This window comes from Montipora capricornis, chromosome 8 (genome assembly GCF_036669925.1).
Source record: "Montipora capricornis isolate CH-2021 chromosome 8, ASM3666992v2, whole genome shotgun sequence".
NCBI classification, from domain to species: Eukaryota; Metazoa; Cnidaria; class Anthozoa; order Scleractinia; family Acroporidae; genus Montipora; species Montipora capricornis.
Genome location: NC_090890.1, coordinates 15,890,641 through 15,903,341, shown reverse-complemented (window position 1 = coordinate 15,903,341; position 12,701 = coordinate 15,890,641). Strand labels below are relative to the sequence as shown.

The 12,701-nt window shown below is 39.8% G+C and overlaps 1 protein-coding gene across 1 annotated transcript in view; it reads left to right on the top strand.

Annotated features, from left to right (window-relative positions):
• LOC138060262 (DNA-directed RNA polymerase III subunit RPC5-like) overlaps positions 1 to 12,701 on the top strand; it is a 40,097-nt gene that overhangs the window by 8,014 nt on the left and 19,382 nt on the right. The window contains 2 exon segments of the mRNA XM_068905997.1: positions 2,154 to 2,194; positions 2,365 to 2,484. Coding sequence (XP_068762098.1) covers positions 2,154 to 2,194; positions 2,365 to 2,484 — 161 coding nt within the window.

Genomic DNA, 12,701 nt, shown 5'->3' with positions numbered 1-12,701 from the left:
TATCTCCAAATTGAAACAAAATTCATGATGAGAAACAAAATAATTTTTTATTGCTTTATTTATTTTACCAAAAGTTGGGGGAAAATCCCAACTGCTAACCCTTTTATTTCAACGGTGAAAGATTGATGACTCCTCGCAAATTGATGACTCCTCCATGTATTTTAATCACAACGTGCAATAATTCAGTCTAAAATTCGTTTGTATTTGTTGAAATTTACATTAAGGATTTACAGTAAGCATTTAAATACATTTGACTGGCCTAATTATTAGTTTTATAACTTGTTTAAGTTTCCGCATAATCCTGTGTAATTTCCGCATAATCAACGCATGTCTCCCGCATAATATGGCCAAAAATTTCCGCATAATCTTTAATTTTTTTCCGCATCCTATCAGAAGCCATGTCACGTGAGCTTTGTTTCTAATATTTTACTAACTTGGTGTTATAATTATACAACACTGAAATTAAATGGCAATTCCTTTATGGTTTTAACAAACATTGAGTTTGCCTTGAATGCATCTCAGTGTTTACTGAAGTCGCATCCTAAGTTGTTTGGCAAGTTACATTTTGTACTCAACTCTGCAAAGGTAAAAAAAAATGGAAATGTGACAGTGAAAAATTATTTGAATGAAAGCTTGTTGTCTCTTTTGTGCTTTATTTTTTTACGGTCAAGGTTCTTTTGAAAAGGGTTTGATGTGAACTGTCCGAAATTTATTTAATTGCATATGCTTTGTGACACAGATTGTGTGTCTTGTTTGCACGCATGCAATTGAAATAGGAATGGTTTAAAATTTGCCTCTACGTGTAATAGCAATTATATTGTTTGTTTCAATAAATAATTTTTCGCTGGAAAAGATTTTTGTGAGATTTCCACCTTTTGTGATTTGTCCTTTTTTGAGCTTAACTAATTTGCATACAATTGTTGAAATGTGATATGGGAGGGTTTTTGTGGTAGTGCACTGTAATCAGCGCATAAGTCACGGAAATAAACAGGTCTGTTGGAAGCGTGCTTGAGCTTCAACAAAATGAGCCCCAAAATCAGCAAAAAATTGTGACGCTGATGAATAATAAAGTAGCTGCTATTCCCAAAACGATGGAATTACCTGGTGATAAATAACCTCGTCTTGGAGAGTAAATTTAAACAATGGTCAACCTCAAGAGTTGGGCGATTGTGATCTTTGTGCTGAATCCGCACATTTCTTTTCAAACTTCATAACACTTCAAAGAAAAAGAAAACTGACAAAAACAAAAACACGGTATCTTGCCATCATTTGACACAGATGCTTCATTGTTTCACGAGTAAACACACCGCGGTAGCTTGATCACAGGGCCTGCTGATCAGAATTGGATGTCACTTTTGATTTTGCGATTTACTTATGCAGCTAAAAGTACAATAACAAATTTGAACGTAGCAAAAATCTCGCAAAATTTTTTTTCGCTGATGGTAACTTTTCATATTCGCGGTTCAAAATGAATGTTCATTGGAGTCTTATTCGTGGGAAATTCAATCTAAAAATAAATCGGTCTGTGAAAACGCGGTGACACGAACACAGTAGAGTTGTAGGCTCCGGGTCATGGGTTCCTGGCATGATCAGTCTGTTTTCAACCACCAAGGAGTGTTAACTGTTGAAAAGCGTCTTTTGTTTGTAAAAAATGTAGATATCTCATTGATTTTGTTCAGAGTTTGTACTAATTGGCAACGTCATTGTGAAAACGTTAGGGGAAATGAATATATTGTAATGTCTTGTACATGTAGTTATACGTAAAATTTGTGACAATTTTCGTATTCGAATATGCACGGCTTACAAACAGTAAGTGATATTTGTTACAACCGGAAGGAAGTTGCTCTATAACAAGATTTTCACCACTATTGTTAAAAATAAAGATTGCACCTCTTATACCACAGTTATAACTAGGATTTTATTGTTACCTTTACACATTATCACTAAGTCTATTCGTTTGTTCATAGATTCGATGATGTCAATAATATTATTAATAAAAAATTATAATTTTTATTTTTATTCACCTTGACCTCTTAAGGTAATACAATAACATCAGGCTAATGTATAACAACATTTTTTTACTATTTTTACTGTTATTTTTATTATTGTTTCATCATTTTTATTGAGCAAACATCATTTCCTTTCTACTATAGGTGACTCCCAGGATGAGGAAGATGAAGCCAAAGCAGTGACAGTATGTCAGTTATCTTTGCTTTTCCTGGACAACAGTTATGGAAACTTTGATGTTTCTTCTCAAATATTTATCAATTGTTTCAGTCACAAGCATGTCCCTGACATCATCCCTGTACATACAAATAAGATTAAGTAGTTCATTGTACAAAATTAATATGCACTCTCTTTCAGGTGAAATTTGCACGTCCTGAAACAGAAAAGGCAAAAGCTCAGCGCTTGTCATCCTTCAAATATTTGGAGAAGAAAAAGGCAGAAGAGCCATGGACAAACGTGCAGTTCTTCAATCGGCAGGTTCAAAATAATTATAGCATGAATACTAGCAGTAATCGATGATTAGAGAGTGCGTTCGAGTATGGTAGGTTTGATATGTTAATGTGACTCTGTTTGGGAAAACGGGGCTTAATGAAATTTTAATGCATTTCTATTGGCGGACATCACCGGCACAAATGCAAGAAATTGAAATGAAACAGAGAAAACCGGAATTGTTTTGTGATGGTTTGCCAAACAAAATAAGTGGTTTTAAAATGTAACTGTCGAAAAACAAAAGGGTATAAAGTGTTCTTTTGTGAAGCAGTTTAGTCAAAATTGAAATGGTTCAGACGCCGATGTTAAAACGGAACAGACTAATTCAAACTGGTTTATTCAACTGACTTTCAAAGCTTCATGTCAGTGACAGCGACTTGCCTGTGCGTAATTACTACTCACCTCTCCGGTAGACAGTCGAATCCAGTCCTTGAGAATACAGCACTTTGCGCACACTTTACCCACAGTGCACGTTAAGTTCATGTATATTTTTACGAACAGGATTCAACTGTGTATTGGAGGAGTAATTGGCAATTGCATGCAAGATGCCTACATTTCAGTTCCATAGTCGAAAAGACAAGCGCAAGCATCGGCGGACAACTTTCCAGTCTAGTAATGTGAAGGAAATCTTTCTCATTCAAGCTGAATGGGTAATGCTTTCAGCAAGGTGATCAGATTCATTCATTGATAATGTTTCGCTTCTTTGCTCCTTTGTCGTGCAACTATTATCAGTAACTCAAAAAACAAAAAATTGTCAAGAACAGTGCTGTCGCTGACGTGACGCTTTGAAAGTCACGTCTCGCGCGTAACGCGAGCTTGGGCTGCCTATGCTCAATGAAGGCGGCACAATTCCTCTAATTGACAAAAATTTAATGACTTAAGGACGGTGCCTACTAATTAAAGATATTTTTGCCCCGGTGTGTGATTATGCAGGAAATGTAGATCTTAATAAGTGTTATTAAAATCCAAAAAGAAATTGGGGCTAACCCTGCATTTTTGAAAGATAATTAATGAATAATATTTGCAAAAAGCTTTAAAATACAAAGCAATGTACAGGTATGGCGTTCTTTCTCAAATTGAAGCATAATTATCTCTCAAAAATGCATGGTTACCCCCAATTTTCTTTTGGATACCAAGAGTACTTACCAAGATCTACTTTCTTCGAATAGTTTTAAACTGCGCAAAAATATCCCTGTATTAATAAGCATCACCGATAGGAAATCCAAGCAATGTCGACCCCAGAGGTGTTCTGTTGACTGAAGAAGAGAAGAGGTCTGGGGAACTCTGAAACAAAGTGTGTTCCCATTGGTTTTCGTGAAGAACAATCAAAAGCGTCTCTAATTGGTGCATTCATATTAGCACGAGGAGTGAGCAGGCGCCGTAAAGTTCAAATAGCCAATTCTTGGCTATAAAAACCCAACGGCGCATAATCTCCTACCTAGAGTTTCCCAGAGCCTCGGGTCGATCCAAGGCTCTGGTGACGAGAATGGAAATCCGAGTATCTCGAGATGCGCAGAACGTATGCACAATAACAATACTAGGCACCGTCCTAAACTCACCATCTAATGGCTTAAGAGATGGGCAATCGACTGAAATGGTTTAGTTAAAGAAGGAACAGTTCAACTAATCGACAGACGACTTAACTCAACGGCAAATGGTTTAATGGCCCGGCAAGTGATTCAGTGCAATGTCAAATGGATAAGACAAGACTGAAATGATTAAGTCGACAGGTGGTTTGACGTAAATATATGTCGTCAGCCCGATAAAACTTGGCGCAAACCTGACAGGCTTTTTGTTCTCCAGGTGAAATTGTTTTCTTCCTTCTTTTTGGATGGAGCATTCTTTTTGTTTTTCGAGAGCAGGGCTAAATGTAACTGATTAATGATGTCCACAGCATGAAGATATACAATATAAGGTTGTATGTCCCAGTTCAGAGTTGTGTTTTCCATAGCTTTAGTCTGTTTTTGTTCGTGAATGGAAACTGTGTCGAAGTGGGGTTTCGTAAAGAATGTTGTCTCCTTCGAAGCTGTCTTTTGGGATGTCACACAACGAGCTTTGCGTGACATCCTGACCATTGACCACATGACTGACTAAAGAGAAGGGTCCGTAAGGTAATTCCCTTGAAAATGACGTACTATCCAGATTTTGGTCAAACTTGGCACAATTGATATTCCTACACAGGACACGATAAAAGGCAATAAAAAGATGGTGTCACCCTGCTTGTTTCCGTTCTGCAAGGTGACACAAACACCAACTGGGTTGGTGTTTGTGTCACCTTGCTTTTTTGTTGTACTTAAAAATTACGTGACACACTGGTCTCTTTTGGTGATCGACCTTCCCACACGCTTGCCGTGGGAGAATGGCTGTGCTGTTCCCAACCCAGCTTAGCACATTTGTTGTGTGGAGCTGCAACGTAAAGAGGTGTCTAAGACACCCGCCTAGTATCTAACAGCTGTCCATGGCTGCTTGTTTACTGGGTGGTATGGTTGTGCGCTTGCGTGATGTGCTGGCCACACCGGGTTGGTGTTTGTGTCACCTTGCTTTTTTTTTGTACATAGAATAAAGGGCATGCAGCATGAAAACAAGCACTGTGACACCATCTTTTTATTGCCTTTTTTTAGTGTCCTGTGTATGAATATCAATTTTGCCAAGTTTGACAAAAATCTGGATAGTACATTCTTTTCAAGGGAATTACCTTGCGGAGCCTTCTTTTTAGTCAGTCATGTGGTCAATGGTCAGGATGTAACGCAAAGCTCGTTGTGTGACATCCGGAAAGACGGCTTTGAAGGAGACATTACGAAACCCCACTTCGACACAGTTTCCATTTCACGTACAAAAACAGACTAAAGCTATCGAGAAGACAACTCTGAACTGAGACATAGGACCTTATCTTGTTTATCTTCATGGTGTGGAAATCATTAATTACTTACATTTAGCCCTGCTCTCTAAAGACCAAAAAAAACTCCATCCAAAAAGAAGGAAGAAAACAATTTTACCTGCAGATAAAAAAGCCCGTCCGGTTTGCGCCAAGTTTTATCGGGCTGACGACATATATTTACGTCAAACCGCCCGTCGACTTAATCATTTTAGTCTTGTCTTGTCCATTTGACATTGCACTGAATGACTTGCCCGGCCATTAAACCATTTGCCGTTGAGTTAAGTCGTCCGTCGATTAGTTGAACTGTTCCTTCTTTAACTAAACCATTTCAGTCGATTGCCTGTCTCTTAAGCCATTAGACAGTGAGTTAAGGGCGGTGCCTAGTATTGTTAGTGCGCATACGTTCTGCGCATCTCGAGATACTCGGATTTCCATTCTCGTCACCAGAGCCTTGGATCGACCCAAGGCTCTAGGAAACTCTAGGTAGGAGAACATGCGCCATAGGGTTTTTATAGCCAAGAATTGGCTATTTGAACCTTACGGCACCTGCTCACTCCTCGTGCTAATATGAATGCACCAATTAGAGACGCTTTTGATTGTTCTTCACGAAAACTAATGAGAACGCATTTTGTTTCTGAGTTCCCCAGAGCTCTTCTCTCCCTCAGTCAACAGAAGAGCTCTGCGGTCGAGATTGCTCGGATTTCCTATGGGTTATGCTTACTAATACAGAGTTATTTTTGCGCGGTTTAAAACTATTCGAAGAAAGTAGATCTTGGTAAGTACTCTTGGTATCCAAAAAGAAAATTGGGGGTAACCATGCATTTTTGAGAGATAGTTATACCCCGGTGTGTGATTATGCGGGAAATGTAGATCTTAACAGGTGTTATTGAAATCCAAAAAGAAAATTGGGGGTAACTACGCATTTTTCAAAGATAAGTCATGAATAATATTTGTAAAAAGCTTTAAAATACAAAGCAATGTATGGCGTTCTTTCTTAAATTGAAGCATAATTATCTCTTAAAAATGCATGGTTACCCCCAATTTTTTTTTTTTGGATAGCAAGAGTACATACCAAGATCTACTTTCTTCGAATAGTTTTAAACCGCGCAAAAATATCCCTGTATTAATAAGCATCACCGATAGGAAATCCGAGCAATCTCGACCCCAGAGCTGTTCTGTTGACTGAAGGAGAGAAGAGGTCTGGGGAACTCTGAAACAAAGTGTATTCCCATTGGTTTTCGTGAAGAACAATCAAAAGTGTCTCTAATTGGTGCATTCATGTTAGCATGAGGAGTGAGCAGGCGCCGTAAAGTTCAAATAGCCAATTCTTGGCTATAAAAACCCAACGGCGCATAATCTCCTACCTAGAGTTTCCCAGAGCCTTGGGTCGATCCAAGGCTCTGGTGACGAGAATGGAAATCCGAGTATCTCGAGATGCGCAGAACGTATGCACAATAACAATACTAGGCACCGTCCTTAACTCACCGTCTAATTGCTTAAGAGACGGGCAATCGACTGAAATGGTTTAGTTGAAGAAGGAACAGTTCAACTAATCGACGGACAACTTAACTCAACGGCAAATGGTTTAATGGCCGGGCAAGTGATTCAGTGCAATGTCAAATGGATAAGACAAGACTGAAATGATTAAGTCTACAGGCTGTTTGATGTAAATATATGTCGTCAGCCAGATAAAACTTGGCACAAACCTGAGAGTCTTTTTGTTCTCCAGGTGAAATTGTTTTCTTCCTTCTTTTTGGATGGAGCATTCTTTTTGTTTTTCGAGAGCAGGGCTAAATGTAACTGATTAATGATGTCCACAGCATGAAGATATACAATATAAGGTTGTATGTCCCAGTTCAGAGTTGTGTTTTCCATAGCTTTAGTCTGTTTTTGTTCGTGAAATGGAAACTGTGTCGAAGTGGGGTTTCGTAAAGAATGTTGTCTCCTTCGAAGCTGTCTTTTGGGATGTCACACAACGAGCTTTGCGTGACATCCTGACCATTGACCACATGACTGACTAAAGAGAAGGGTCCGTAAGGTAATTCCCTTGAAAATGACGTACTATCCAGATTTTGGTCAAACTTGGCACAATTGATATTCCTACACAGGACACGATAAAAGGCAATAAAAAGATGGTGTCACCCTGCTTGTTTCCGTTCTGCAAGGTGACACAAACACCAACTGGGTTGGTGTTTGTGTCACCTTGCTTTTTTGTTGTACTTAAAAATTACGTGACACACTGGTCTCTTTTGGTGATCGACCTTCCCACACGCTTGCCGTGGGAGAATGGCTGTGCTGTTCCCAACCCAGCTTAGCACATTTGTTGTGTGGAGCTGCAACGTAAAGAGGTGTCTAAGACACCCGCCTAGTATCTAACAGCTGTCCATGGCTGCTTGTTTACTGGGTGGTATGGTTGTGCGCTTGCGTGATGTGCTGGCCACACCGGGTTGGTGTTTGTGTCACCTTGCTTTTTTTTTGTACATAGAATAAAGGGCATGCAGCATGAAAACAAGCACTGTGACACCATCTTTTTATTGCCTTTTTTAGTGTCCTGTGTATGAATATCAATTTTGCCAAGTTTGACAAAAATCTGGATAGTACATTCTTTTCAAGGGAATTACCTTTTGGACACTTCTTTTTAGTCAGTCATGTGGTCAATGGTCAGGAAAGCAAAGCTCGTTGTGTGACATCCGGAAAGACGGCTTTGAAGGAGACATTACGAAACCCCACTTCGACACAGTTTCCATTTCACGTACAAAAACAGACTAAAGCTATCGAGAAGACAACTCTGAACTGAGACATAGGACCTTATCTTGTTTATCTTCATGGTGTGGAAATCATTAATTACTTACATTTAGCCCTGCTCTCTAAAGACCAAAAAAAACTCCATCCAAAAAGAAGGAAGAAAACAATTTCACCTGGAGAACAAAAAGCCGGTCAGGTTTGCGCCAAGTTTTATCGGGCTGACGACATATATTTACGTCAAACCGCCCGTCGACTTAATCATTTTAGTCTTGTCTTGTCCATTTGACATTGCACTGAATGACTTGCCCGGCCATTAAACCATTTGCCGTTGAGTTAAGTCGTCCGTCGATTAGTTGAACTGTTCCTTCTTTAACTAAACCATTTCAGTCGATTGCCCGTCTCTTAAGCCATTAGACGGTGAGTTAAGGACGGTGCCTAGTATTGTTATTGTGCATACGTTCTGCGCATCTCGAGATACTCGGATTTCCATTCTCGTCACCAGAGCCTTGGATCGACCCAAGGCTCTAGAAAACTCTAGGTAGGAGAACATGCACAGTAGGGTTTTTATAGCCAAGAATTGGCTATTTGAACCTTACGGCGCCTGCTCACTCCTTGTGCTAATATGAATGCACCAATTAGAGACGCTTTTGATTGTTCTTCACGAAAACCAATGGGAACACACTTTGTTTCAGAGTTCCCCAGAGCTCTTCTCTCCTTCAGTCAACAGAAGAGCTCTGGGGTCAAGATTGCCTATGGGTGATGGTTACTAATATAGGATATTTTTGCGCAGTTTAAAACTATTCGAAGAAAGTAGATCTTGGTAAATACTCTTGGTATCCAAAAAGAAAATTGGGGGTAACCATGCATTTTTGATAGATAGTTATACCCCGGTGTGTGATTATGCGGGAAATGTAGATCTTAACAGGTTTTATTGAAATCCAAAAAGAAAATTGGAGGTAACTACGCATTTTGCAAACATAATTCGTTAATAATAATGTAAAAAGCTTTAAAATACAAAGCAATGTATGGCGTTCTTTCTTAAATTGAAGCGTAATTATCTCTCAAAAATGCATGGTTACCCCCTTTTTTCTTTTTGGATACCAAGAGTACTTACAGAGATCTACTTTCTTCGAATAGTTTTAAACCGCGCAAAAATATCCCTGTATTAATAAGCGCCACCGATAGGAAATCCGAGCAATCTCGACCCCAGAGCTGTTCTGTTGACTTAAGGAGAGAAGAGGTTTGGGGAACTCTGAAACAAAGTGTATTCCCATTGGTTTTCGTGAAGAACAATCAAAAGCGTCTCTAATTGGTGCATTCATGTTAGCATGAGGAGTGAGCAGGCGCCGTAAAGTTCAAATAGCCAATTCTTGGCTATAAAAACCCAACGGCGCATAATCTCCTACCTAGAGTTTTCTAGAGCCTTGGGTCGATCCAAGGCTCTGGTGACGAGAATGGAAATCCGAGTATCTCGAGATGCGCAGAACGTATGCACAATAACAATACTAGGCACCGTCCTTAACTCACCGTCTAATGGCTTAAGAGACGGGCAATCGACTGAAATGGTTTAGTTAAAGAAGGAACAGTTCAACTAATCGACGGACGACTTAACTCAACGGCAAATGGTTTAATGGCCCGGCAAGTGATTCAGTGCAATGTCAAATGGATAAGACAAGACTGAAATGATTAAGTCGACAGGTGGTTTGACGTAAATATATGTCGTCAGCCATATAAAACTTGGCGCAAACCTGAAAGTCTTTTTGTTCTCCAGGTGAAATTGTTTTCTTCCTTCTTTTTGGATGGAGCATTCTTTTTGTTTTTCGAGAGCAGGGCTAAATGTAACTGATTAATGATGTCCACAGCATGAAGATATACAATATAAGGTTGTATGTCCCAGTTCAGAGTTGTGTTTTCCATAGCTTTAGTCTGTTTTTTTTTTACATGAAATGGAAACTGTGTCGAAGTGGGGTTTCGTAAAGAATGTTGTCTCCTTCGAAGCTGTCTTTTGGGATGTCACACAACGAGCTTTGCGTGACATCCTGACCATTGACCACATGACTGACTAAAGAGAAGGGTCCGTAAGGTAATTCCCTTGAAAATGACGTACTATCCAGATTTTGGTCAAACTTGGCACAATTGATATTCCTACACAGGACACGATAAAAGGCAATAAAAAGATGGTGTCACCCTGCTTGTTTTCGTCCTGCAAGGTGACACAAACACCAACTGGGTTGGTGTTTGTGTCACCTTGCTTTTTTGTTGTACTTAAAAATTACGTGACACACTGGTCTCTTTTGGTGATCGACCTTCCCACACGCTTGCCATGGGAGAATGGCTGTGCTGTTCCCAACCCAGCTTAGCACATTTTTTGTGTGGAGCTGCAACGTAAAGGGGTGTCTAAGACACCCGCCTAGTATCTAACAGCTGTCCATGGCTGCTTGTTTACTGGGTGTTTTGGGTTGCGCATGCGTGATGTGCTGGCCACTCTGGGTTGGTGTTTGTGTCACCTTGCTTTTTGTGTTGTACTTAGAATAAAGGGCATGCAGCGCAAAAACAAGCACAGTGATACCATCTTTTTATTGCTTTTTTTAGTGTCCTGTGTATGAATATCAATTTTGCCAAGTTTGACAAAAATCTGGATAGTACGTTCTTTTCAAGGGAATTACCTTATGGACCCTTCTTTTTAGTCAGTCATGTGGTCAATGGTCAGGAAAGCAAAGCTCGTTGTGTGACATCCGGAAAGACGGCTTCGAAGGAGACATTACGAAACCCCACTTCGACACAGTTTCCATTTCACGTACAAAAACAGACTAAAGCTATCGAGAAGACAACTCTGAACTGAGACATAGGACCTTATCTTGTTTATCTTCATGGTGTGGAAATCATTAATTACTTACATTTAGCCCTGCTCTCTAAAGACCAAAAAAAAAACTCCATCCAAAAAGAAGGAAGAAAACAATTTCACCTGGAGAACAAAAAGCCTGTCAGGTTTTCGCCAAGTTTTATTGGGCTGACGACATATATTTACGTCAAACCGCCCGTCGACTTAATCATTTCAGTCTTGTCTTGTCCATTTGACATTGCACTGAATGACTTGCCCGGCCATTAAACCATTTGCCGTTGAGTTAAGTCGTCCGTCGATTAGTTGAACTGTTCCTTCTTTAACTAAACCATTTCAGTCGATTGCCCGTCTCTTAAGCCATTAGACGGTGAGTTAAGGACGGTGCCTAGTATTGTTATTGTGCATACGTTCTGCGCATCTCGAGATACTCGGATTTCCATTCTCGTCACCAGAGCCTTGGATCGACCCAAGGCTCTAGAAAACTCTAGGTAGGAGAACATGCACAGTAGGGTTTTTATAGCCAAGAATTGGCTATTTGAACCTTACGGCGCCTGCTCACTCCTTGTGCTAATATGAATGCACCAATTAGAGACGCTTTTGATTGTTCTTCACGAAAACCAATGGGAACACACTTTGTTTCAGAGTTCCCCAGAGCTCTTCTCTCCTTCAGTCAACAGAAGAGCTCTGGGGTCAAGATTGCCTATGGGTGATGCTTACTAATACAGGGATATTTTTTCGCGGTTTAAAACTATTCGAAGAAAGTAGATCTTGGTAAGTACTCTTGGTATCCAAAAAAAAAATTGGGGGTAACCATACATTTTTGAGAGATAGTTATACCCAGGTGTGTGATTATGCGGGAAATGTAGATCTTAACAGGTGTTATTGAAATCCAAAAAGAAAATTGGGGGTAACTACGCATTTTTCAAACATAATTCGTTAATAATAATGTAAAAAGCTTTAAAATACAAAGCAATGTATGGCGTTCTTTCTTAAATTGAAGCATAATTATCTCTTAAAAATGCATGGTTACCCCCAATTTTTTTTTTTTGGATAGCAAGAGTACATACCAAGATCTACTTTCTTCGAATAGTTTTAAACCGCGCAAAAATATCCCTGTATTAATAAGCATCACCGATAGGAAATCCGAGCAATCTCGACCCCAGAGCTGTTCTGTTGACTGAAGGAGAGAAGAGGTCTGGGGAACTCTGAAACAAAGTGTATTCCCATTGGTTTTCGTGAAGAACAATCAAAAGTGTCTCTAATTGGTGCATTCATGTTAGCATGAGGAGTGAGCAGGCGCCGTAAAGTTCAAATAGCCAATTCTTGGCTATAAAAACCCAACGGCGCATAATCTCCTACCTAGAGTTTCCCAGAGCCTTGGGTCGATCCAAGGCTCTGGTGACGAGAATGGAAATCCGAGTATCTCGAGATGCGCAGAACGTATGCACAATAACAATACTAGGCACCGTCCTTAACTCACCGTCTAATGGCTTAAGAGACGGGCAATCGACTGAAATGGTTTAGTTAAAGAAGGAACAGTTCAACTAATCGACGGACGACCTAACTCAACGGCAAATGGTTTAATGGCCCGGCAAGTGATTCAGTGCAATGTCAAATGGATAAGACAAGACTGAAATGATTAAGTCGACAGGTGGTTTGACGTAAATATATGTCGTCAGCCCGATAAAACTTGGCGCAAACCTGACAGGCTTTTTGTTCTCCAGGTGAAATTGTTTTCTT